The sequence below is a fragment of the Erithacus rubecula genome (genome assembly GCF_903797595.1).
Source record: "Erithacus rubecula genome assembly, chromosome: 8".
Lineage (NCBI taxonomy): Eukaryota > Metazoa > Chordata > Aves > Passeriformes > Muscicapidae > Erithacus > Erithacus rubecula.
Window position 1 is genome coordinate 18,255,860 of NC_136659.1, and position 26,072 is coordinate 18,281,931.

Here is a 26,072-nt window from a genome sequence, read left to right on the forward strand (position 1 = left end):
GCTATGCATGCAATGTGAACTGATCTCATGGGATTCTGAAGTAAAGAATAACATTTGTTGGATACTGTAGGAAAATATATTTTCTCTAAAAGAAAAATGTAATTTCCTTGTGAAATACTGTGAGTTATAGAAGATTCCTATTGCAGAGGTGATGAAAATATTCATTAAAAATTTCAGGCCACCCCTGAAAAAGGAAAGATGTTGTTATCCAAAGGTCAGTGCCAAAAGAAGACTGTTCCACCAAATCTCTCAAAGGTCAAAAGAAAAGAAAGAACTTAATACAAAATTATTACATTCATCAAATTGAAGTAATAGTTATTCAAAAAACAGACTTGACAAAAAAGATCAAGCAGTTTTCCCAGAAGCAGTTTCTCAACTCAGCAATTTAACTAGCAGTTTGCAGCAGCAATGCTGGAATATACTTAAGCACTACTTTAAGTGCTATAGTCATGAGTAAAATAATCCAAATAACTATTGCAAAATACATTACTGTAAATAACAAAATAAAACAAATACCAGTTTTACTCTCTTTGCAAAGTACTTTGCATGCATAAGATTTTAATATTTAAATAACTGTCTGCCTATTGGGTGGAATTCAGTGTCATTTTGGATTACTGGGGTACAGAGAAAAAATTTCATGAACACACAGATTGACAGTAGACTTTTATTAACATATCTTACAATGCCAATTATTGTATTCCTAGCTTTGTAGTCTTCTGATGTGTTATAAAGATTGATTTAGAGTCTACAGTAATGTACTGTACTTAAATGGTCATTCATACAGGATATCACACCAGAATATTTGAGTAATACACGCACACACCACTCTAGTTTGGACCTGTTATTTTTCAAGGTTAGCTTAATAAAGTAGGATTTAAAAAGTTATGGGGGAAATAAAAATTCTTGTTTAGCAGCATGCAAGGATATTCAAGTACAATTTTTCAACCAAGTAATTTTTTGTTGTTTTTAAATCAACTGGTGACTAATTCACCAGTAATATAATAACCACTATGAAATATCCAAATGTTAAAGTTAAGGCTAATAGTTTTTCTTCACATCCATATGCACAATCAGAGAACATTCTGTTTCAAATAAAACACAGTAATCAAATTCTGAACACGTTATCTCTTGTAAATATAGCATTGGAGCTTCAAACTACAGATCACTCAAGTTCATGAGCCCTGTAATATTGTTATGCTGGCAATGTAAAGAATCTTTTTGCTCTGTAACCACACTTACAAAATGGCCTGATATTCTTAATGAGCAATGCAAAAATATCACAGGCAGAACTTATAATACAGTATCAAAAAAGTAATATTTTGGAAAAGACACAGCCATTTAGTTGAGTAATTCTAATCTTACAGGAAGTACTGTAATACTTTTGAAATATATATATATAATTATATGTATGTATAAAAAACTGTATCCTTTATTGTAGGGTTTTTCAAATTGTAAGTATCCAGAAAAATTAATTGTATTTACTTACTTTTCCTTCGGTCTGTTCTTGATTGCTATACAGTCATTTTATTTCCCCTATACACTTTTTACTAAATAATGATTTCCACTGGGGAATTGTTTTCTTTGTATATGTGGCTTTACTTTAAGATGTTTTTATTTTACACACATAAATTTTATTTTACAAGCAAGCTGTGGAAGTAAAAACTACCAGGAACTGCTTGGTAGTACTGTATGAAATAGCCAACAAATGTCCAAGACTTGTGAAAAACAATAGTAGCAATATATTACATACCAGTATTTGACTATAATCTTTCCTACCTACTTACATAGTGGGTTTTAGCCCAGTCATGCCTCTTCTCATGAATTTTTTAGTCCTCTAAGCATAAACTGTTTTGGCATTCATCCAGTGAGGCTGCACATGCACTGGTAGCTCATTTTGGCTACTTCTGTTGAATTTTCTTTTGTTTTTTATTTTTCCTTTTTAGGAAACCAAGCAGAAAGAACAGTGATTACTTTAAACAAATACAATATTGTGAAACTTCCTGAAATGACAGCAAAGATACAAAGTAATGTTTCATTTTTAGAATAGCCTGCACATTCCCAATCCAATCATTCTGAAACATACATCCAGGTTTGGAATGACAGACAGGCTTATGGTTGTTATGCTTGTAACTGGGGTCTGCTATGTTGGGCACCATACAAATTCCCTATATACAGCAATTTATGTATGTTATCATTAACAATTTATTCAACTGATATGAAAAAAAAGAAAAAGTCCTTCCTGGAAAAAAAATGAAGACAGAATGTGTGTTCTGGATTACATAAAGAGCAATAAGATACCTAATTTATAGCTATTTCACTTACTTATGGAGAAAAAAAAAATGAAGTTCCTGAGAATGTTAAAAGTTTTCAGTAATGCCTGAAATTTCAAGAGGTCTATTTCAATAGACCTCTGTAAGTGAAATACTCTTTAAAATTCAACTTTCTGACCAATTATTACCATGCAGTCTCACAGTCGTTTTACAGACCTAATTACGAATGCCTACGAAGTAAAAACCTCAAGCCAGCACAAAAAAGGCAAAGAAATTTTATCCAACATACTTAGTAGATGTAACAGACATATACACCATTTCAGCAAAAATTGCTAAAAACTCAACTCCATGCACAGGAAAATAAAACTCAGACAGCTACCCCTGGAGCCTCTAAACAACTCCAAGTCAAATTTGTGCTTCTTAACAATAATGGGCTTTAAAAAAACACAAGAAAAATAGACTACTGAGTGCAATAAGATTGCTCACACCATTATGAGGATTTAATTTCAATTATTGTATCATTCTTTAGTAGCAACAACAGCTCATTTTGCACAGATTTCACATGTTGACAAAGTTCCATTTCCCTTTTATGCCCATACCCGATTCCACCCCGAGCCAAGGAGATGAACTCCCATTCAGTTAAAGCTATTGTCAGTCAAGATGTATTCGTTCATGGTAACAGCATGGTGTGTAGATGATGATGACGATGATTTACAAGCCATTATAATGTGGCCCCCATCTTTTATTGATATGATCAAAAGTATGAGACACCCACTGCTGTTCAAGCACTTTGTATCTTTCCTTGCATATGTATAGGGGTTTACCACGCCTGTGAAGGGGAAAAGAAGGGAAGAAAAAAATAAATGGTTACTATGCCAAGTAAATGTAAAGATGCTTCATTATACAATCAACACAATACTCATACAACTCTTTTTGCAGGGTAAACACTCATTTTTATTGGTGAGGGGTTTTTATTTTTGCTTCTGCTAGGGTAACTGCTGGGACTTCTCTTCCTTACACTGGCTAAAAGAATCCAGGAACCATCACTTGTTTTCTCAGTCATGTGTAGCTTGTAAATTATGCTCATTCCCTATCTATTGGAATCCAACTGCATTGTTTGACCAATAGCCAAACAACAAAATTGGGAGATAAGTGTTTCCCAGCACAACGCTCAGAATTAACCGTATCTGGGAATGGCAACATAGTGATCTGTCTGCTGGGTTCCTGGTGTAACTCAAAGATCATGATTACACCACCTCTGGGCCAAAAAATCCTAAAAAACCCAAGACAAGAAAGGTCAGTCCAAGTTGCAATAAATGGGGATTTTCCATTTTTCCACACAAGGAAGGTAGAGATCTATTATTATCTGTTATAGAATGTTACAAGACAAAGTTGATCTACACAGAGGCACCAACAATGAAACACAGCTGTAATGAAAACATTACCTAAGATCTCTGTCTTCTTCACCATGTGCATCAAGATAAACAGAGCCCCAAAGGCAGAAACGATGGCCTCGTATGATGATGATTACAGATGCATTAATCAAAAGGAATATTCCTGTCCCAGCTCCACAGTTTTGAGAATGCTGTAATGTTATGGGTGAAGGAAGGCAAGAGGACAAAAACTCTGTTAATGTCTGTCAACTTTGTAACAAAAGAAATTTTAAAAATAATACTTTATTTTGCTTCAAATAACATGCAGACATTATTTACTGAGATAGTTTGTCAAAAGATAGCCTGCCCCAAAATTCTCCATGCAGACTAAAATGCAGCGTCTTGTGCTGCCATAACAACACCTGCATAAAAAAACATTTCCCTACTTAAAAAGGGAAGATATTTTTATCATGTAAAAACTGAATTACAAAAAACAAGCAAAAATATTCAGTATAATATTTTGAATTTGTTGTTGTAGAGCAAACTGTATAGGACTACCAAATATTTTCCACAGATGGCAAAAACAGGAGAAAGTATTTAGAAAAACATAGTATTACCTCTTTTACAATAGTCTATATTGTTAAACATTTGCTTTCTCTATCCATACTCTCAAATCTAGTATATGGCTCTAAAAATATAGTAAAATTTTCTTTTTTTTAGGGATTCTTGCTTTTTCAATATGCCATTCATCTGTGTGACTAGCACAATCTATATTCATAAATTAATTTCAGCAATTAAAAAATGCACCCTTCCTATATGGTCTGATTACAATTAGAAGCTATAATCTCATAATCTACACCAACAATTAATTAATTTTATGGATTGTTAATTCCTTCTTTATAACATTCTGTTTTCATGAAGCTTGACACCTTAAATGTAACTATAAATTCTACAGTAAATTTTGCCCAGCCCTTTTTCTTTCACCATATTAGCATTATGAGAGAGAAAGGTGAGTTCAAACAATTTCAGGACAGTCCAAAATCTCTCTGACATTTTATGCCCCATTTAAAAATGTCTCTCTAACAGTTTTGTGAAGTCCATATAGTTCCAGTCTTCCCCTAACTGTTCAATGGAAGTAAAGAGAAAACCTATGAAAGCAAGCCTTTATCATAGTGTGAAGAACAATAACAGATGTCATCCAACTCAGGCTCCTGCAAGAGCTTATATATATCTGCTGACTAGGAAACTTTGCTACTGAAAAAGTCAAACACTTTCAATCAGCACCTCTGTAGTTACAGTCTGCAGATCTCTAGTAGGCAGTTGGGTATCAGAAAATACTCAAATCAACCACACACTGATTTTCTATGTACTTGGAAAGCAAGGAAACAAAACAGAGGAAAATTAAAATAATATACGAACGTGGATGTCAATAAATTTCAACTGGCTGTGAAACAAAACTAAATGTCAACATTACACACGGTGGCTTTGTAAGACTTTTACAAAAAGGAGAAATAGGTTGCTGTGCAAGTAAATTGCCCTCCAGAATCCAGTCTAGGTCTATCCCTCAGAAATAATCACTGAACTCTATCACTAGGGGTTAGACTAGATGACCCTTCAAGGGTCATCCAAGCCAAACTATTCTGTGATTATACAAACATGATTACATTTTGATTATACTTTGAAAAGAAATCCATCAAAACTGAGCAATGGAGTTAACTATCAATGAGTGTGAGAATCAATTACAGAATTTGAATTAAATCTCTCTTACCAGTACACATTCACAGTAGCTCTGTTGTTTACAGCATAGTCCTTTCAGGCACACAAAAGTACCACAAACTAAGCAAACAGCAGGATCTTTAGGAACCTTGGTGCAAACAGAACAAGTTTTTCTGTGATAATACTGAAAAATGGTATTGTAATTCTCAGGCAACTGAAGGAGGCGTGGCAAGTCCCACTTAGGTTCCTGGATAAGCAAAGCCTACAAATAAGGTAAGAATAGATATCAGTTTTGTGTACTTTTTAAAGAATTTGTATTGTCTAAAAAAGAGAATGCCAAATAAAAGAAATATGCAGTTTAAAGTATCTAATTTCTTTTGCATTTCACAAACTAAGAAGTCAAATGTCACCTTGTAATAATCCCTCCCCAACTGCAGTGACATTTCATCCTTTGTAACAGGCACAGAATGGGCACTAGCCTCTTCCCAAGGATGTTTTCTAAATGTGACATATTTTAAGTGCAAAAACCCTCACAGCTTGAAAAAGAGGATTAAGAGTGATCTACAGGAAAGACTCTCACTCCCTGCCCTAAGTTTGTTTGGCAATACCAATGTGTTACTCCCAAATCCTGGCACTGACTATGAAAGCTGTCTCCCAGCTAAAATTTAGACTCACACTTTCAAAAACAGAACTAAAGTTAGGCTCTGTAAATTATGTTTGAAGACATCAAAACTGTATTGGACACAAGCCTTTAAGAAGTTGCCAGAACACACAATTTTTGATAAGACAGGCACTACCTGCCTCAAATACTGCTTTGAAAACCCTAACTCTTCTCAATTGCCCTTAAAAATACTGTCTAATTTTATGTTGGGGTTTTTCTGCTTGGTTGCCTGCTGGGGGAAGGGTCGGAGTGGGTTTAAACAATAATATGTTTTCCTTTAATATAGTAATTTTTTTCTGTGTCTATAATTGATGGGCATAGTGGTCAGATGGGATCCTTCTTGCAAGGTCCAACTTTTTTTAAGAGTGTATGATCTTGAAACCTAAATTGCAAAAATGAAAACAAAAAAGAAATAAATACTGCATTTGTACCCAGTTACTTTCCAATCATAGGAAGAATGTTATCAATTTCACTGCAATCTGTAATGTCTAACAGATTAGCAGCAACTGTATTTGGAGATTAATCTGGGTATTCAAATTTTCACAAGAGTAATCGACTTGCAGTGAGTGCCTTTCCCCTGACACCACAGATTTAGGACAGGGGGACTTGAATTGTTGAAATGCAGCTTTGTCATCAAAACAAAGCAGTCATGTTGAAACATTCCACTTCACAACTGAGTATTTCAGTTGCACTAACTCCAAGTCTTGGTATCATTTCTTTAACCTTCAGAGAAAATGTACCATCTTTCATCAGTAACTTGTAAACAGATTTTTAACCTTTTCATCTTTTTCAGTATTGCAACTGAAGATGCAATGTTTTACAGTAATTTAAAACAGGCAAGGAAAAGTTCTGATACGTATTTTCTTAAAGATTCTATTACCTGCCCTTTACTAGCTACAGGTGCACAAGATCTGCACACACTTAGTACCATGTAAGGATAGTGTTTCTATATTCTGTTTCCAGCAGTCATAAAAACCACACAGGTCTTCTTATTCCTGCTTTTAACCAACTCAACCCACACCCACTTACTAATATTTTCCATTACAATTTCACTCTCACTTAGAAGTTATAGTCTCAGATCCCTATCCAAAGCAACAGTATATGTGCATAATGAATCAAGCAACAAATAGCTGCTTCCATATCATGACTATGTCGGAAAATATAATTTTGCTACATACCTTCACTTGATCTGGATGTCTATCTGCAAATGAAGCCAGTTCTGAGCACCACTGTGATATCATGTCAAATGCTGGCACTGGCCAATCAAGACAAGAGGCACTGGTGAACTGATGAACTGACTGAAAAGATGGTAATAGACCCAGGCAGCTTGCAAGAACAGTGAATTCTTCATCTTCCTTTTTAGGCATGAAATTAGAGAAGTTCAGATTAATACCTAGACTCTCAATTTTTAAATAGTTTATTAAAATATATATCTAGTTCAATAAAAGAGTATTCTAGTACTAAGATGCAAATAGTCATGCTTAGTGACACAGAAAGATTCAATTTTACCAGATAACTTCAAATTAGACTCTTGAAACAAACAAAAAAAAATTGTCAGATAAAAACCCCAAAACCAACCAATGAACCAAATTTAAAGCCTCAACCCAAACGAAACCCCACAAACAAAACAGAACCATCCCACAAAAACCGCAAATGCAAAAATCAGAAACAAAACAAGAAAGCCCCAAACTCCACAATAATTCTTTTTCTGTTTAGCTCCCCAAACAAGCTAACAGCTGTTTTACAAAGGACATGATGAGGCAAGAAAAAGAAGGAGCTGACCTACAGTAAACTCTATTTGAATTAGTCATGGAACTTAAACATAAACTGCTGATGCAATGTCTTTGAGAATGAAGTATTAAGAGGCATTAAGAAAATCAGTACTGAATTTCATCCTGAGTGGAATTACACCATCTCTGCAAATACTGGCCAAGTTTTAAATATATGTTGGTATTTTACAAGGCAAGCACCTATGACCTAATTAAATAAGCATGACTTTGCTGAAGCTTAACAACATAATACTATTTTTTTGAAAACTGCAGTGCTATAATATATGATATTAAAAAAAAAGATCTTAGGCTAGAAAATGTATACAATGAAAAAAACACCTTAAAGTTCTAATTTTTGATCTCTAGCTTTTATATGGAAATGTTTGAGTGTGCCCCTCTCATTCTGTACCTGACAACTAGGCAAATCCCCTCCAAAGAGATGGTGCTGAAGAAGGCTTGTGATCCTGAGGAAAGGCAGGCAGAACTGCTGCAGATAGCGCTCTACAGAATCCGGATTTACCTAGGCAAGAAGAAGTAATCACTAAATTCTGTCCCAATTACCCAATTATCCCCTAAGTATGGAAACTCCAATATGAATGAAGTATTTTTTAAAGCATATTATATAAACAACATCAAACATAAATTCCAAAGGCCAGTATTTCACTAATAATCTGAAATATCTCCGTAGGTTTCCTTCCCCCTCAACAAATGGGTTTTCTACTTAAATATTTACTTTTCCAAGTTTCTGAAAGGTCATTTGTACTTATGATTAAAACCCATAGATATTATTAAAACCTGTTAATTATAAGAAGTATGTCTCAATAACTTTCTCAATGTGGCACTGACCACCTTTGATATTATTAAAAGAAAGATGTGCACAGGCAAACTGTCCCAAAGAGATATGCTTTGATCTAGAAAATAAAAAGAGTTGTACTGCAAGTGTTTAGCAAGATCAGAGAAAAATCATTGTAACAAGGCAAAAAAACTTCAAAAGGACATGCTTGGTAAATTTCCCAGAAATTTGTCAATACCACTGCTAATTCTTCAGTCTCTCCTTCTTCATATATCTTCCCCTTAGAAAGTTCACTAATCACATGACCCAGCAATACTTCCCAAGATTTTTCTCCACTGGATGTATTCTACAAATGAAAAGAAAAGAAATCCAAAAAGCACTGGTTAGAAAAAGGAGAAAATATTTCTGTAACAGCAACAGCAATGAAGAATATTTCCTTTTGATCAACACGTGAATTTTGACCTACAAAAATACATAATGCTTAGAAAAAATTAAAAACAAATATATAATTTTACAGAAAGGGACTGCATTTAGCTCAAGAGTGAAATGTGAATTGCTACTTAATTACATATGCTCTACACTGCGTGCTTTATGAAAGCACTTGTATAATGTTTGCATTTCACATTTTTTCTGTGAGTATATAAACACTTACTTTAAAACTAGAAAGAATCACTTCATAGATACATCTTGTTTTGAGAAAATTTGAATTCTAATACAAGAATTTTTCTAAAAAAACCAATTTTTTGAAGACATACCAACCAGAATGAATAACAAAACACTTGCTATATATTTTAAGTTAAAATGAACCTACCAGAAAGTACAAAGTTGCATGTGGAATGAACAATGTCTACTACAGATTTAATGCAAAGAATAAACAGCCACATAGCTTTGTGCCATAGCAATTACATTTAAAGGCAACACAGAAAGCTTTAAGAAATAGAAGACAGTATTGTCATAAATATTTTCTTTCAAGCCAGAATAAATTGTGCCCTCAAAAAAGATGACTGGATAGGAATTTTGAGTTCTGTTTGTATATTATCAACACAACAAACAACAAGGGAGTGAAACATTACTGTGATTCCTTCAAGAAACCAAATACTTCACCACACAGTGACATATATAATTCATCAGTTGGTTTCTTTAGTGCATTTTGACATTAACTTTCATTCTCTCTTTTAGATGGGTCTTCACCTTTCATACTGGGACCACACACTTACTGTTTATGCTTATAGTCAATGAACCAGAGGGCAACAAACTTAATTCAGCACTAAGACAAACTTTCTTTCTATGTTATTCCTGGAAGTTTATTCCACAGGAATTTACAGTGTGATTCCTATGACACTGTAACTCACCTTGCAAAGATAATAGGGTGAATTACAATATCTACCTTTCAGTCCTGCTGAGAAATTAAACTCTTCATGTTGTTCGATCATTTGACATAAATATAGAGCAAAGTCTTCAGTCCATGTTTAATGTCTGGAATACTAAACTGTAATAGATTCACTTGGCACTATCTACTGACAAAAGTTAAGTGAGGTGTGATCTGTGTAGTCATCCCAAGATTAAAATGTCAATCTTACCAGCAGGGAAGAAAAAGCCAACCTGATCCATATATTTTTAACCACTGGGGCTTTAAGAAACTTTAAAGAAAGAACTTGGATTTCTAAATTAAAAACCAGTTTCCCTCGTGACATGCATGAGGATGAGGGATAGGCTCAAGAAGAGAGGAACAGGGAGCTGTGTGATTACCACTGGCCTGAGTGCTTTAAACGGCAAAATTAAAATTATGTATCGCCTGAGAATCACTTAAGTAAACAACGACAAAACCCAATCACTAGCAACAATCTCAAGCAAATGTCTTTGTTTTTCTAAGAAAATGACATTATATTGAAAGAAGGGGTAGATAGGGACTGAAGTACTGTCCAGTGGTCCCAATGTAAAAAAAAAAATTGTCATAGTAGCAGGCCAGCAGATAATTTGCCCTTTAGATCTTGGAATTCTGACTGACCAGTATGACAAATTTAAGATACATGTGAAAAGGCAGGTCATGCTTCTCAGTCTTCATTTCATTTTACATCTAAGGCCCAGCTGTTGTATTAAGGGGTAATACCCGTTTCTTCTCCTGGTCCCAACACTTCTATCCTTTCCTTTAGTCTGACATTGGCATTCTCCTGACCTTCTGGGAAAACCAATCTATGGAGTAGAAAGTTAACTGAAGGATTAAATGAATGCTGGTGCTAGTGCAGAGAACTTTGTCTTTAGTGGCAACTGGCATTCAATCAGCTGAACTGAAATGGAAAGATGCGTTGTCACTTTACTTGTAAGACTACCAAAAGTCAAGGAAACAATAGTGACAAATTTCTTTCTGTCTCTTCATCACATGAGCACTCTCAACCACATAGTGAGAGAAATTTATATAGCTAGCCACAAATAGCACAAGCAAGTTGGAAAAGTCAAGAGGGCTTTTTCTCCAACAAGGCTGCCTGCTTTTCCTATGGAGAAATGCATCAGATCAATGTCCATGCTTTATATAGGAAGGCTCCAATTTCACAGGGAGGAAAGCTGCATTTACTGATTACAATCACTGCAGCAAAGAAGAGACCGAAACTACAAAGATACAGACTCAAATCTGAAACTCAGTTTTGGAACTAGGTATTAATTTTATATTAGGTATTAATTTTAAGTCTCATCATGTACAAAAACCTGCAGAAATTACACACACAGAAACAAAATACTGGATTTAGAAGTAGAAGCAAATTATCACATGAAAAGCATAAGTATCTGTTATATTCACACCAGAAATACTTAAGCAAAATTTCATAAATGTTTTAATAAACTAACCAACCTTTTTGAGAGCTCCTGATTCTTTCCATGCCATCCTATCTTCAGCACTGCATTTAACAGAAAGTGCTGCCAAGGCTTGAGTATACAATAAAGTGAACAGCACTTTTACAATGCAGGTGAAATGCTCTGTAAAACAAAGAAAGTAATTTTTAAACACTTGGTATTTTTAGCAAATATAATAATTACAGAGTCTCGAGTTATGGAAATGATAATTCTGAAATGAAAAGCAAGTGCTATACAAAAAGAACAGCCCCTCAAAACATACAAAACAACTATAGACACAATATAAATATATTTACTGGCTTTCAGAAATGACTTGACAGCCATAGTGAACTGAACAAATACTGAGCAAGTAATTTTCCACTGCTCCTTATATTCATCTTAATCCTGGTTAGCAGTGACTTCGTCCTAGTGGCCTGGTGATAATACAAACTTATATTTTGTCCAAAGGTTACATCAAGTTAAGCTACTGATTACTGCAGATGTAAGTAAATGCATATCCCACCATCTCTTATGGTTCCCATCAGGGGTGACACTCATACAAATATTGGAAGAATTAATTTTTTTTAAAATCACCACAAGAACACCTAGCATATCAGTTTCTAACCCTTCACTCCCAGATATGGATCCAGCCATAGAAGATTTGCTGCAGAACACTCTTGAAGGAGTACCTATTTCCTGGACCTCACATGCATTCAGAAAAAAGACAAAAGGCAGACTGGCATTTTCTGAGTTTTCAAAGATCTTAATGATTTTTTTTTTCTATATATTTAAAGGACTATTATTTCCTACAGCTAGGCTGCAGGAGAAAGGTTTTGACATTTTTTGGGGGAAGCTAGCAACAGAAGCAAAATAAGACTTCCTAAAATGAAAAAAAAAAAAAAAAAAAAAAAAAAAAAAAGATCATTCACTGAAATAAAGATATTGAAGCAGTCCTTTTTTATCTTTTTACTTTAGGTTCTATTTCTAGTCCCAAATTATCTAGTTTGTTTTTAAATCTAGGCAGATCAAAGAAGTTTCTATCATCACTTACACAACTCCTTTAGCATAAATGTAACTAATATATATCTAAAAAAATGTAGACAAAAATTAGGGGTTTAAGAAATCCTGTCAGGCTTTGAAGTCAAGCAAAACAATTTTATTTACATAAACACCTCACAAAAACTGGGTTAAATTCATTCTTTCTTCCCAAAGGATTTAAATGAGCTTCATATGTGAAAATGAGTAAAAGCCAGGAAAATTAAACACCTTGCTTCTCCTTTCCTGCATCTAATACCAAAACCCACTACTAGATTTTAAAATATACACAGCTAAGACTTGAGTACATAATTAAATCTGTGAATTAACAATTGTATGTTAATCTATGTAACAAGTATTAACAAATCAATGCAGACATGGATTTTGAAGATTTTAAATTTCTCTGAGTGTAAGCTTATGTGAGTATAAATCATAAGCACAATTTAAGCATCTAAAAGATCATTTGTTATTACACAATTAAAAATTTACTTTCCTGTATTATTTTCCTATGGAGCTTGTGTTAAACATGAAAATGAATGGTCCTGTACTTCAGCCCCCCATTCTAGAGCAGGCAGCACTATAATGATACTTCCTCCTCACATTTCCCCAAAAGGAGGGTTCACCAGATGACACTAGATCTTGAGGCCATATTTTTTGTCTCTGCTGAAACCTCAATTTCCTTAGTAATCCTATTCCTGAGGAATAACAGCAGGGAAGCTTTCAGGAAATTTTCTGGGACTGAAATCTACAAGATGAAACCACACACATGTAGAGAACTGTAAAAATTGCCTCTTTGGCCCTAGTTGAGAGTTTGTAATCACAGCTAGAACTGAACCCAGGTACTGAGCTCTAAGCCCTCAATGGCAGATACCAACAATTGGAATCAATTTCACCCTGAGACAGCACAAACAAACCCACTGCATGTGCAACCAGCCTGCCACAGCCTGCTCCATCTTGTAGCTCTGCTCAGGAGATTGCAGTGCTCAACACTGGGTGTCTTTGCACATCTAAAAAATCTGATTTTTTCTAAAGAGAATTACTCTTTGTCCCCATTCCCCCCTTTAATACTAATTATTCAATTCACCTGGAATATGTCTAGCCCATATTATGTTTCAATTAAATGAATGCTTTTGTATTTACTTACATGTATGTGACTCATAAATCACTATGAATTACATTTTTGGAGAATCCAGAATTGGACAAAACTGCACATTCCAACATCTGGGTCTTGAATTTTGCACACAGTTTTTGGTTTGTTTTTTGTTTTGTTTGTTTGTTTGTTGTTTTTTTTTTTCCTTAGGAAGATCTCTCAGAGGCCACATGTAGTGTAATGAACACCAAGGCTTTTCTATAGCCAGAGAAATATCCCATGGGAAATATATTAAAACATCAGTCACTGCATCAATTATCACTTCATTACTATGCTATCTTTTAAAATGCCAAATATTTGACAGCTGTAGGTACCTGCAAGCTATGGCTGTTACATTCTTGTCTACTGCAAAGAGCAACTTAATTTGACTTCCTGCAGTGTGCTTGCAGGGGCTGTGTGCTGTTTTCCTGCTGCCCCCTGGGGCAGGCTGTACTTTTGCTACATCATCTTTTCAATTTAATAATTCTAAAGCTTGCAAGTACGTGAAGTAAACCACTGAGCAAAGTTCTGCACTAAAATGCATTTAGGATTCCTGTGCCTAACCTGACAGTCTGAAAATATTATTACTATGACTAGGCCAATCTAATCAAGGCAGGCTAATCCAGAACTTTTGTACTTATTTTTGAATAATATTGAGAAATGCTACTGTGTTCCTATTTTTAAAGCTTTTTGGAACTAAATAATTTTAAAGCACCTCATCCCATTATATGCATCAACCAACACCCTTAAAATTAAGTTTATATGGGAAACACTTATATAACTCTAATTTTAACACTAATGCAAGAAATGTGCAGATAAATAAGCATATTACCAACAATATACATCTTTCAATTTCAATAACAAATTAGATTATATACTCTGGCACGTAGTGATGACAGAAGGAATCCACTAAGAGAACAAGATGCAAAATTAAGGACATGGGGACTTTTTTACTAAATTTAGAAGGAAATCTTTGTATAAATAACCTTTGAAAAATATTCTTCTTGATCTAAAACACAACTTCAGAACTAACGGAGACAGCACTGAACTTCAGATAATCCATGAAAGGTATATTAAAGTTCCAAGATACAGATAAATATTTGAGCTTCCACTTTGAAACTGGATACTATTCAAGCTGATTACATCCATACTATATTTAGTCAAGATCCTTATCCAATCATTAAAAAAAGTGTTAGTGTTCATCTGAGAGCTGCTTGCTGCACTTTTGTTGCATGTCATTCAAACTTCATAAAAAAAGAATCTGTCAGAACATGCAAATCAGCCTCCTCAGCAGCTGAGTCTAACCAGCATAACAGGAAAAGGCATTGAATTTAGGTTTTACACACCAGAGAAGAAAACCTTTCCCAGAGTCCATAGAGGCTGGTTCAACTCCCAAAAGGAGTTTTGAAGCTGGAACACATCCAACACTCCTAAATCACAGCTGTCTCACAGCAGCCCTGCAGACCAGTCACAGCAGTGCCAGGCTGGGGAATGAGAGCTGCTGCCAAGTGCTGCTCAGCCCTGCTGGCATCTGGGCCACTGCTGGCCACCACTGCTATGCACCCACCAGCCTCAGGCTCACTTCTGTTCACACAGACCTTGCTTTTTCTCACTAGAAGCTACACTGTAGTTCTAGAAATTTGTACACAGGGTCCAAAGTCAGGTGGTGGGAAAATAAAGTAAGAAAATAACCAATTTCAATTAAACTACTCCAATATACAAAAACTGTGTTGCAGAAAGGACGGGTGTGGGAGAGTAGTAAATTGAATTCAATTTACAAAGACAGATCTAGGTTTTGATAACCATCAAGCAACTCTCTCTGTTTCTCTACACACCCCATCATTTGCTATTTTGGTAAGTAAGGAGTTGGAAGGAAATCTTTGTTTTGTATGGAGTCCCAATTCACAACACCATGAACACTCCATCCTCTGCACAAGAACTACCACAGAATTGAAACAGAAATTCCTATGTCAGTTATTACGCATTTAGCCCTGTACAACTTTAAAAAATTCAAACAAAATGCTAAACATTTGAAGCCTATAAAAGTTCTGCCCATGTTCTAGTGTGAAATTCAGAAGAAAAAAAGGTTTCACAAATGGTTTTGTGTATCTTAGTATCTTAAACATGTTTATTTTTGCTACACTATACAGAGGTACAAGTATCACTCATCCCTTCTCCACAAATTGGTTAATGCTTGTAAATGCTTTGACCTCCACCAAGAAGTTTTTCTGTAGTAGTCTGCTTTCTTTCTGATAGGTTCAGATCAATTTTCTCTTCTGAATGAAGAGGCTGAACAGTAATGACATTTTTATTGCTTTAATCTATGTCAGATTGAAAAAGATACCAACACCCATCCAACAGTTAATAGGGTAGTTAATGCAATTCCCAGTCTGAATTTAAAATTAACAGTTAATAGGCAAGTTAATACAATTGCCATCTGAAGGGCAAGAGATGAGATTTTGAGTCCTCCTTACAGAGCACTCTCTATTTTTAAAAAAACATTGTGTAAACAAAAAGGATTTTAAGTACAAGCTTGAAAAAAGATGTCATATTTGATGAAGGACACAATGCAACTTACTTACGTCTACTGTTAAAGGAATATACTGGAAATATCTGCCAGCACACACAGGCACCTTGTGCTTACCATGAGACATTTCACAACCCATTTTTCCTTAATTATACCTCAGTACCCTACAAAGAATTAATAATATTGAATTTGACTCTGTGACCTACACACTCATTGTATAAATTGAAAAAAAAATTGTTATAATTTATTTTTGTGAACACCACTCTATACCTCAGAACAAAGAATTATGAAAGACTTTCTTTTCATTCTGCCTAATCATTTTGATGAAACAAAAATTAGGAAGATAAATGGCAATTTATTTCCAATTTAATGCTTCACAGATTTGAAGTAGATACATTTATTTTCTTTCTGCCACTTTCCATTTCCCTCTCAACTGCAACATACAATAAACCTAAGAGCAAAGACAAAACATGCTGCTGATGAGTCATTTTACAGGATTCTCCACAGAATGCATTGCTATTAATTGAATGCTTTCTTTTCTAGGATAAAGTACTTTCTTAAATGGTGGTATTCAATGCTTGCATATTGACTACAAAAACACTGGTTTGTACTTTATCTTCAACATTTCCTTCTCTGAATTTCAGACATTAGTCTCATTAAACTTGTATTTACTGTCTTCATACTAGTTTGATTGAGTCCTCCCAACAGAGTTAATTTAAGTTAAACTGTAGTTTTAAAAAAGTACTATTTTTGACAATAGTCTTCCTATGCAAAAGATTTATTCTTTTAGAATTTTCATATTCTAATAATCTTTTGGATATACTTAACCCATAAGCATGTACTTAACAATTGGACTTGATGATATTGAAGGACTTTCCCTACCTAAACGATTCTATGATTTTAAATATATTGAATTGAAAAAACAAACCCACAATATTAACAGATACATATAGAGTCACTTTCAGTGCCAAGGACAGAACACCTCTTAAGGGGAAAGTTTCAACTAAGGTGTAAGCATCAAGAGCAGAACAGTTCCTGAATTTACCTGTTAAAAAACTCAGCATATATCAAAAGTGCCACACCGATCCTACAGGAGATATTCTGTCCATTGTCAATGAAACAGTAAAGTGATACTTGCTTTGTCAGTCCTCATTTGCAAATAAAGGTATAAATACTAATAATCAAGCCAGAGACCAGAGGGTCTGAACCCTTATTCTGGAACATACATTACCTATTAGCAAGAGGAACCAGTTTCAGCTGTTCCTTTTATACAGAAAAAGAAATTTAGATTTTACGACAGTTTTGACTTGAGTACTGAAAAATTTACTTTTAAAATATCTATTTAATATTTATTCATAATTATACTGTATGCTGTCTCTATTGAAATTGTTTCATTACACAAATTATCTTCATGTATGAACTCTTACATAAAACTGCTGCAATTTAAACTCAGAAATTCAAATTAAATTACAATCTTTCAAATTTTTCACCCTTAGGCACTCAGTTCAACTTGAATTACTGAGCTGTCCCTCTAAGCAAAAGATGAAGGTCAAACAAAGGACACTTTTCTTTGAGTAGAAATACTTTAAAGTTTCTGCTCAGCTCTTGTATCTTTAATGAACAGCTGACTGATAAGGTAAAAAGACAGGCAACACAGATAAACCTGTCAACTCAGAACAAAAACTTCTGTTCAATGCCACCTTTTGTAGATAAGGCAGAAACACCATTTTAGAATACAGAGTAGATCAGCTATGATTTACCATCCTGAGAACCATCACGAAAGCAGCTTCATCTACATACTAATTTAAATATACATATTTTTGTAACATACCTCTGTGCAATGGTTGAGGCATGGTTAAAATCTGGATAAGCAAAAGGGATGAGACATCTCTGTAAAGCACAGGAACTTCTGGCAGTTCTTCACTTACCAGCCTGGAAATAAAACCAAAAGAAAATCACTTCAGATACGATAAACCCATTTTCATATTTTATTTTGTATTTATTTTAAATAGTATTACATTTGATATCAAATTTACAGAAGCCTAATACCTGACAATTTGCTAACTGATCTCAATTTTAAAACTGATCTCAATTCAAAAATGTAATGTTACTCATGTAAAAACTCATGAGGAAATTTCCATTTGGGTACCTGATTCTGTTGGAATGTTTTAAAACATTTAACTCATTGTGTCTATGTAGAGAGTCAAGGAATATTCAAATAGTTAATTGGTTTCCAAAGCATGGCATTTCACACCTATACATGTAACCAGGCTGTAACATTTAATGTTACAGGGAATGCTCCTACTGGAAAACAGCTTCAAAAAGCTACTGCTTTCCTTCATGTAAAGAAATGAAAGCTTAAGCATCCATGACAGGTGGGATTATGCAGTCTTACAGTCTTCATTAAACTCCCTGGATGTCTAGAAGAACAGCAAATAAGCACAGAGAGAGTGCAAACTTTTCAACTATCCAGATTTACAGATGTAATATCAGCTTGTTTTCCTACACAAAAAAGCAGAAAATGCTTGCAGATAGGAGGTAGTTTCTAGATTTGTGTAGCAATCTTCAATAAAATTCCAACCAACAGTATTCTTCAGGTTCAACAGCTAAGTCAAAAGGCAAAAAAAAAAATCTACCAATGGGCACCAGTGCTGCAAATGAACAAACTGAGCTCTTGCACATCATGTACTGCAGAAGGCTGCCCACGCGTGGTGGTACGTGGATGCATGCACGGGACCTTTAGTGTCCTCTAGCACCTTTGGGGATTCAAACAGTTTATCATGATCCTGCTTTTGAAATGAGACTACACAGTTACTGATTTCCTGAAAACTCTGGCATCTCTCTGCAGAAGGCATGGCCAGGAGTCATCTGTGATACAAATTTTAACACACGGAAGCAGTCATACAAGAGATTAAAAGATTATGATTAAAGTCATAAGGATTAAAAGAGCACTTATGGTCACATGGCTGACTGGTCTTGTAAAATGAAGTGACAGAAAACATGGTCTAACTGGTCCTTTTGAATTAATGAACCTAGACAGCTACAGAATAAACACCATCTATAACCCTTTTGCTATAATCAATCATTAAATAAAATTATTGTTTCAAACCACTGTTTATTATATATATATGTGAGCCTCCTAAACAAAACCCAAGTATTCTAAAAATCAGTATATTGAACTCTAAAGAAGACAAAGGGGTAAAAAATTTGTAACACACTGCAAAGCTTCATTTTCAAAATTATACAGATCATGAAGATGCTCATCTCACTATGTCTCTCTAATTCTACTTTTACCTACAGCTACTTCTACTTTATGGTCTACAACACTGAATTTAAAAATAACCCTAATTGTATAATGACTTTAAAACCATGAACATCCCTTAAATTACTTCTCATCTTTAATTCTTAAATTATTAATAAACTTAGGAAAATTTAATTTTGAACAACATTTTAAACATCTTACTCCCTCTGGTCACATTTAGCTGAATGCTTCTTTCTGGTTTCAATATTGTTTAAAAGTCATGTAACAATTAGGTCAAATACCAGTTCTGTAAAAATTATTAAAAAAAAATATATATACACACACACAGAATACCATAATTGGTGACATCACATATAAATGAACTCATTTGCACATGCAGGACCAACTGAATTACTTTTCTAATTTATTCAGTTCATAAGAACTGAGAAGCAAAGCTACATTAAATGTCAGGGTTTAGATAAGCTGCTTTTGCTTACATCAAGTACTGCAGTACATCAAGCACTTAAAAACTGCTCTGTCATTTGTTAAAGAGCCTCAGAAACTTCTTCATTATGACAATGAAACTGAAATTACAAAATGTGTTAAAAATGTGTTTTATGGAAATTGTCCATTCTGTTAATCCCCAATGCATCTATGAAAGCTTGATAAATCTGACTACAAAAACTTGTGCCACAGAAGCACTTAATAAAAAGAAAGCAAGTACAACAGCAAATAGGGCCAAAGTAATACAAAATGATTCAGATGTGTAACATTGTATGCTGAATCAATTTTTTAAAGGGAGTCGTTGGTGAAAATAAACTATGCACTGCAAAATGAACGGCCTAAAATGAAAAATGCAAAGCTCATCTTTCCCTTTGGAAATGACCTCTTCTCCAGCCCAAGGTAACTGGGCTGCACCTCTCTCTGTGCCAAAACTAGGGCTGCCTATCACACGACAGCTAAGAAACTCTGCATCCTCCTCCAGAGAGCTGAGAGTAGTCACTTTTTGGGAATGGATACAGAGAAATGGGAAATTCGGTTGTACTCTGCAATAAGCAGCATTTTGTTTATGATGGTTCCTTATTTATGCTCCCCATTCCCTCTTCTCTCAACCAGAGACACTTAGAAGTTTTTGGTTGATGCCAACTCCGACTAATTATAAAGGTAGAAATTCAGTAAGTAACATAAAAGTTCTGAGCCACACAACTCTTTGAACTGTCAGACAGAGAACTTGAGATATGGGGATATAGGTACACCTAAACTAAGGCATCATCAGCTAAGGTAAACTTCTATTTTCTCCACAATCTGCAGGGTAAGAAGTAAAGCCCACAAAATCCCAGATGGCAGAAAGGTCAAACTAAGACACAGCTTCTGATATTCACAGCAAGAACGCAGAATTCTACTATTTATCCCTGATGCACCTTAGGATATAATCACCATTTCGTATTTGCTCTTCATTGTGTCACAGCATATTTTACAGCAGGTCAGTTACTCATCACACATTCACTGACAGTACTAACATTGGGCATCTCCTGCTCTCTTTTACCACAGTGCCCCCAGCAGTCCCTTGTCACCCGTTCCCAAACTCATCCAATTTAACCTTTGTAAAAACATGGATTCCTTGCTTGACTTTGTCCATGCAGCCTGCTCAAGTTACATCAACACAGCCAAAGAAGATGGTGAGCTGTAGTGCAGGGCAAGGAAGAAACAGCCAATAGTAAATACTCTAAAGCTGGCACTACTGTCAAAACCTATGTACTGCAACATATGCCCTGAGAGACAGCTGTTTCAGGCAGGATTTCTGTAGCATGGAGTAGATCTCATAAGTCCTGTTGCATAAGTTCTGTCTGTTCTGTGTATGTACAGACCATCTCTTGCATAAACCTTAAGTAACCCTGCTATCCCCACCATCCTACTCTCTCTGTCTCAGAGTATCTTCATAAAAACTGTGGGTTTTTTCCCCATTTCACAACAGTTTCTGTGATGGAGATGTGACTAAAGAGGTTCCTACGCACAGCTGCTCAGTCCTATCCCTGAGCTGCAGTTTGTTTCCCCAGTATGACACCATCAACACTCTGAAGTGATCTAGCTTAGAATGAAACATCAGTGAAACACTGTAGTAAAAATAACCCAGCATTTCAGTTTATCATGCAGTTCCACCCTCCAAGTGCTTCTACTGCAAAGATTCTTAATGTTTTACCAATCCATTCTTTGCTGACATATTCAGTCTGTCAAAACAGACACAAAAATTTTAGCCTTCGTAGAGATTTAAATTTTAAAAATCATGTATATCCTTTCATTTCATGTTTGTTTTTCCTGAAACTGTGACTATTTGGACTAGTCCATTAAATTCACATCTAGGTTTAGTAATTATTGCCTCCAGCTGCTCCTTGCCTGCCCCCTGCCAGAAGCTATTATTCCCCCTTTGCACCACAATATTGTTTATTTGATCACTATTGAAACCAGATCTGTCCCTAGAAGAACAATTTGCTTAAGTACAGTCTGTGGGACCAAGCATACATTGAATTTTGCAGCCTAAACTGCACAGGAGAAATCTCCTCCTAAACCATTCACAGTTCACCAGATTTAGCTTCTTTTTCCCCCTCATTTTCCAAACAGCTCACATTATTTAGACCCTTTTTGATAGGCTATCTTCTTGCTCAAGATTTCCTTACTTCTACTTTACCTTGCTGTGGCTGCTTGAGCTTCTTCCTATCCTTCCTTTCAGTTGCCATTTTCAGCTACAAGGAGATCTAAACACAACTTTAGAAGACACTGGACGAAATTGGTGGTTTTGGGAAGTACAGTGAAGCAACTCTCTGGGACTCTCAAGTTACTTTGAGTACAAGTGACTTTGATAGTTCTCCCAGACACAGGAAATTTAAGGCATTGTTTATGACGAATGACAGCTAAGTTTTAGAAAACCAAGATAAAAATTGTGGGTTCTAGATGTGGGTAGTTCTATTTGCAAAGATTTATGTATATTTAAAGGAAATAGCTATAATTAAATGAGGGTGAGAAGATAATATAATATAATGGCACTTGCACAAAAAAATTCCACAGATTTTTGCATGTGTGCAGGGATTTTTAATTTCCATTTTGAAAATTATCCTTTTAAATAAATGAAGATTAAACTAGCTTATCTGGAAAACTGGTTTCAACTCAAATAATAATTTAAAGTGAAAACTAATTAGAAAAAGATGGTTTGAAGTTATTTAGCTTCTATGGTTTCCTAAAAGTTAAATTGTTTGGAATTACAGTAATACAGCCAGAAAACAGAGAACTTTTTCTCTCACTGACATTTTTTCCCTATAAGTCTTTGCTTGAAATCTCATGTGCAGGTCAGGCTGATGATTTAGATGACTTGGTTAACTTCAAAGTGGCAGAATGCCACTGACATCTAAAATCTGAAATGATTATTTCTCTACCATCCTCTTAAGCTTTTTCAGTCTTCAGCAGTGTGTCATCTAATTGCTCTGAGCACACTTTCCTGTACCTGAAAAATCTGCTATTCTGTATTTCTCAAAAGATTGCCTGACTCTAAGAAGTGTGCAATCAGATCATACACACCAATCCTGTGAATGCCATCTTCAAGTGAAACTACCACTTCAGATTTTTGCAGTATAATTACAGACACTCATTTTATGTTCCAATTTATACATGAAAAACATGCCCTCAAATTGCCTCCTTTGTAGCGTTCTGGTGCCTGCAGACTAAGGAAGGAAAAACATTCCAAGGAGTGAGCAAAAATATTCCAGCTCAAAAGAAACTGTGCATCTCACCAGTAAATTATTTCATGGCTAAATGGATGCTGTATCAGTTGTAGCTTCCTACAAACCATTTAGGACTTTGTGCCAAACCAATATCATCAAGTCTGCCATGAAATACTGAAAACCAGAGCAGAAAACACAAGAACAGCTCAAATGCATTCCCAGCATGCAACCCTTTCTGCAAAGCAAGGCATTGCAGACCTTCAGTACCATTAATTTCTAAGTGATTCAAAATATTGCCAAATGAAATATAAGATACTGCACTTGAGCCTTGACATGACCAATGCATGGTGAACTCCATCACCTCTGTAAGCCCCCCCTTTGTTAACAGCAAAGCCAGCAAGCCCTTCAAATGCCAAAATGAGAAGTGCATGATCTGCTCTACAGCCATTCTGGACACATGATCTTAATTCTGCCTCATGTAACTCAACCAACCACACACCAAATTTATTAGCATCATCCCACTGCTCAGTCTAGGACAGGTCACAATCAGAATCACATGAGAACAGACCCCCAAAGTAGTCTGAATGCATGCTGAACAGCATAGGTTTTTAGGTTATAAAATGCTTGATGCTTTCTTCTTCTAATGGTTTATAAATTAATCTCTTTAATTACTCCAATAATCTAATGTTCATTACAAAAAGAAGCCTAGGTCTAGGAGAACAATAAAATCTTAGACTACAAATGAGAACAAGTGCTTTAACAGTCCTTCCAGTTTGCAGTTAGGACTGTGGCATCACTATTCCAGATCAGTTTTCTACCTCAAGCTCCTAGAAACACGGACAAATGCACAGCTGGATAGGCACTAAAAGGACAGTCTTTTGACATAATTGTAAGACACAAAATGAAGAGCTTAGTACAAAGAAGATGCTCAAGGTGCTAAGACAAAAAAAAAAAATATACTGTTTTCCTCTTATGAGGAAAAATCAATCTGCTTTTAGGCAATAAACCTTTCTCCTCGTCATGAAGGCAGAATCTGAAAAGTGATGGATCTTCAGTAAAGTAAGGAGAAGAGTTCTTGCAGAACAAAGCATATGGTTCAATGTATTCAATTGATTAAATTGGTAATCCTTGTACACCTGTGTATGTAAAGTTCATGTTTTAAAAGCAAACTCAGGTAAATAACTTGCTAAAAATAATAAACTTGATGAAAACTTTTAGCCTAAAATATAATTATTTCTCACATATATCAGACCTATTTACAGCTATTAAATCATTACTCAACTTTCAATAAACTACCAACTTATCCCAATGTAAATTTTGTTGAGCATCCATATCACAAACAGCAGCACCCTATCCACTTACCCAGTACTATTAAATTTGCATGTGCTTAAGCCTGCATGAGGTATATTTAAACTTTAGCTCAAAACTGGTATTTGTCAGATTTTTACGTAAAAGAAATCAAAAAGTGTATTTTTACAAATTCATACATACAATTTTTAGATGTTAAATCCATCAGCATACCTCACAGAGAATTTAAATTAAGACAGAAAGTTACCCAAAGTCCCTCTGTAAGGATGTTTCTTTCACCATGTAAAACTGATAATGGGTAAATTAAAATACTTGCTCTGAATTTTTATCCTGCAACGGCTGAGTTAGTTTTCTCCAGGGATTGTATGCAGAGTCTATGCTGTAGAGGCGCATGTGCATGGCCAACACGTGAAACAGCTGATCTGAAAGGTGAAGAAGACAGATTGCTGAGTATTATATACAGTGATATGAACTATTTTACATTAAATTGCCATCATGTATTTTACAAGATTCTGAGAAGCCTGTCACATCATTCCAAATAAGCTGGTACCCTAACAAGCACATTTTTATTAAGGATTGATTTATGTCCCTAAAAAAGATTTGAAGGGAAGTAAGATTTCAATAGAAGGTAGTGAACACATGTATGCATACAGAAAAATGTTTAAGAGAAAGGCTGTTTAGAAAGCTTTGACCAGATCCCAGCTGTTTTGGTGCTCCATGTACCTAATTACAGGCCTGTTTAAAAAATCCTGTTTAGCATGCTGTTATGTTGCCAAGGTTCCACACTCACTTCACTTGCCTCTCTAGCTTATGCCAGAAATGGTGATTTCCTAAACAATTATTCTTAACAGTGACTGCTATACTTTTACCTGATATACTTTGAGCTTTCATTCCTCTCTCTCACAGTTAAGTTCTGTGCACAAAACATTTGAAATTTAATCTAAAATTGCTATGAGTTCTGGCCTGTGGCAGGATCACTTTTGTTCTTCATCTTTACAAGCTTCATTATTCCTTCTGTCTTCATATGGTTATTTTGTAGGTAACTTTTGGACAAAAAAAATCCTCAAACCAACAAACTTCTGACACATCAATGGCACTAGAGTAGCAACAGTCTTTATAATGTCAGAGATTTGTCTGTACAACCTGCAGGCAGTTTGCTGATATTCGTAATTTCAAAACCTTCTGTACTTCACTGTATCAAAAATATCACTTGCAAAACACTTGTAGAATTTTTCGAACAGAAGTTGCACAATTACTCACGGAGATTTACTGCAGTACTTTTTAATTAAAATGCACATTTTATATTTATCTATGAATCATATGATCACACAAAGGAAGACAACATCTAACCCTTCTTTCCATTAAGCCACCCAAGAAGGCAAGCACCATTTAGGTCAAGAGCATTTTCAGAAAGGTACATGCAACAAAAAGCACAGGATGGTTTGAGACGGAAGGAAGCTTTAAAGGTCATCTAGTCCAAGCACCTTGCAATGAGCAGGGATAGCTTCAACTAGATCAGGGACTACTCAGGATTCAGACTTCACTTTTTATCAATTAATCTGTATCTTCATAGGTTTATCCTGAAATAATTAAAGTATCATTTCCCACAATTTTGCTCACTTTTTTCTTCCTGTCACACTATATCTTGCTATTTGGTGTCATGCTTTTCTCCTGTTCAATATTCTAGGACCCTGCTTCCTTTTCCCTTTCA

The 26,072-nt window shown here is 35.1% G+C and overlaps 1 protein-coding gene across 4 annotated transcripts in view; it reads right to left on the reverse strand.

Annotated features, from left to right (window-relative positions):
• Positions 1 to 1,391: 1,391 nt before the first annotated feature.
• UBR3 (ubiquitin protein ligase E3 component n-recognin 3) overlaps positions 1,392 to 26,072 on the reverse strand; it is a 96,284-nt gene continuing 71,603 nt past the window's right edge. For all 4 annotated transcript variants that reach the window (XM_079310759.1, XM_079310758.1, XM_079310757.1 and 1 more), the window contains 9 exons: positions 24,678 to 24,783; positions 17,931 to 18,031; positions 11,428 to 11,552; positions 8,821 to 8,928; positions 8,199 to 8,309; positions 7,199 to 7,375; positions 5,412 to 5,621; positions 3,716 to 3,855; positions 1,392 to 3,099 (listed from right to left, as the gene is read on the reverse strand). In XM_079310759.1, the coding sequence (XP_079166885.1) occupies positions 2,982 to 3,099; positions 3,716 to 3,855; positions 5,412 to 5,621; positions 7,199 to 7,375; positions 8,199 to 8,309; positions 8,821 to 8,928; positions 11,428 to 11,552; positions 17,931 to 18,031; positions 24,678 to 24,783 (1,196 nt within the window). In that variant the 3' untranslated portion in view covers positions 1,392 to 2,981. The remainder of the gene's footprint in view (positions 3,100 to 3,715; positions 3,856 to 5,411; positions 5,622 to 7,198; positions 7,376 to 8,198; positions 8,310 to 8,820; positions 8,929 to 11,427; positions 11,553 to 17,930; positions 18,032 to 24,677; positions 24,784 to 26,072) is intronic.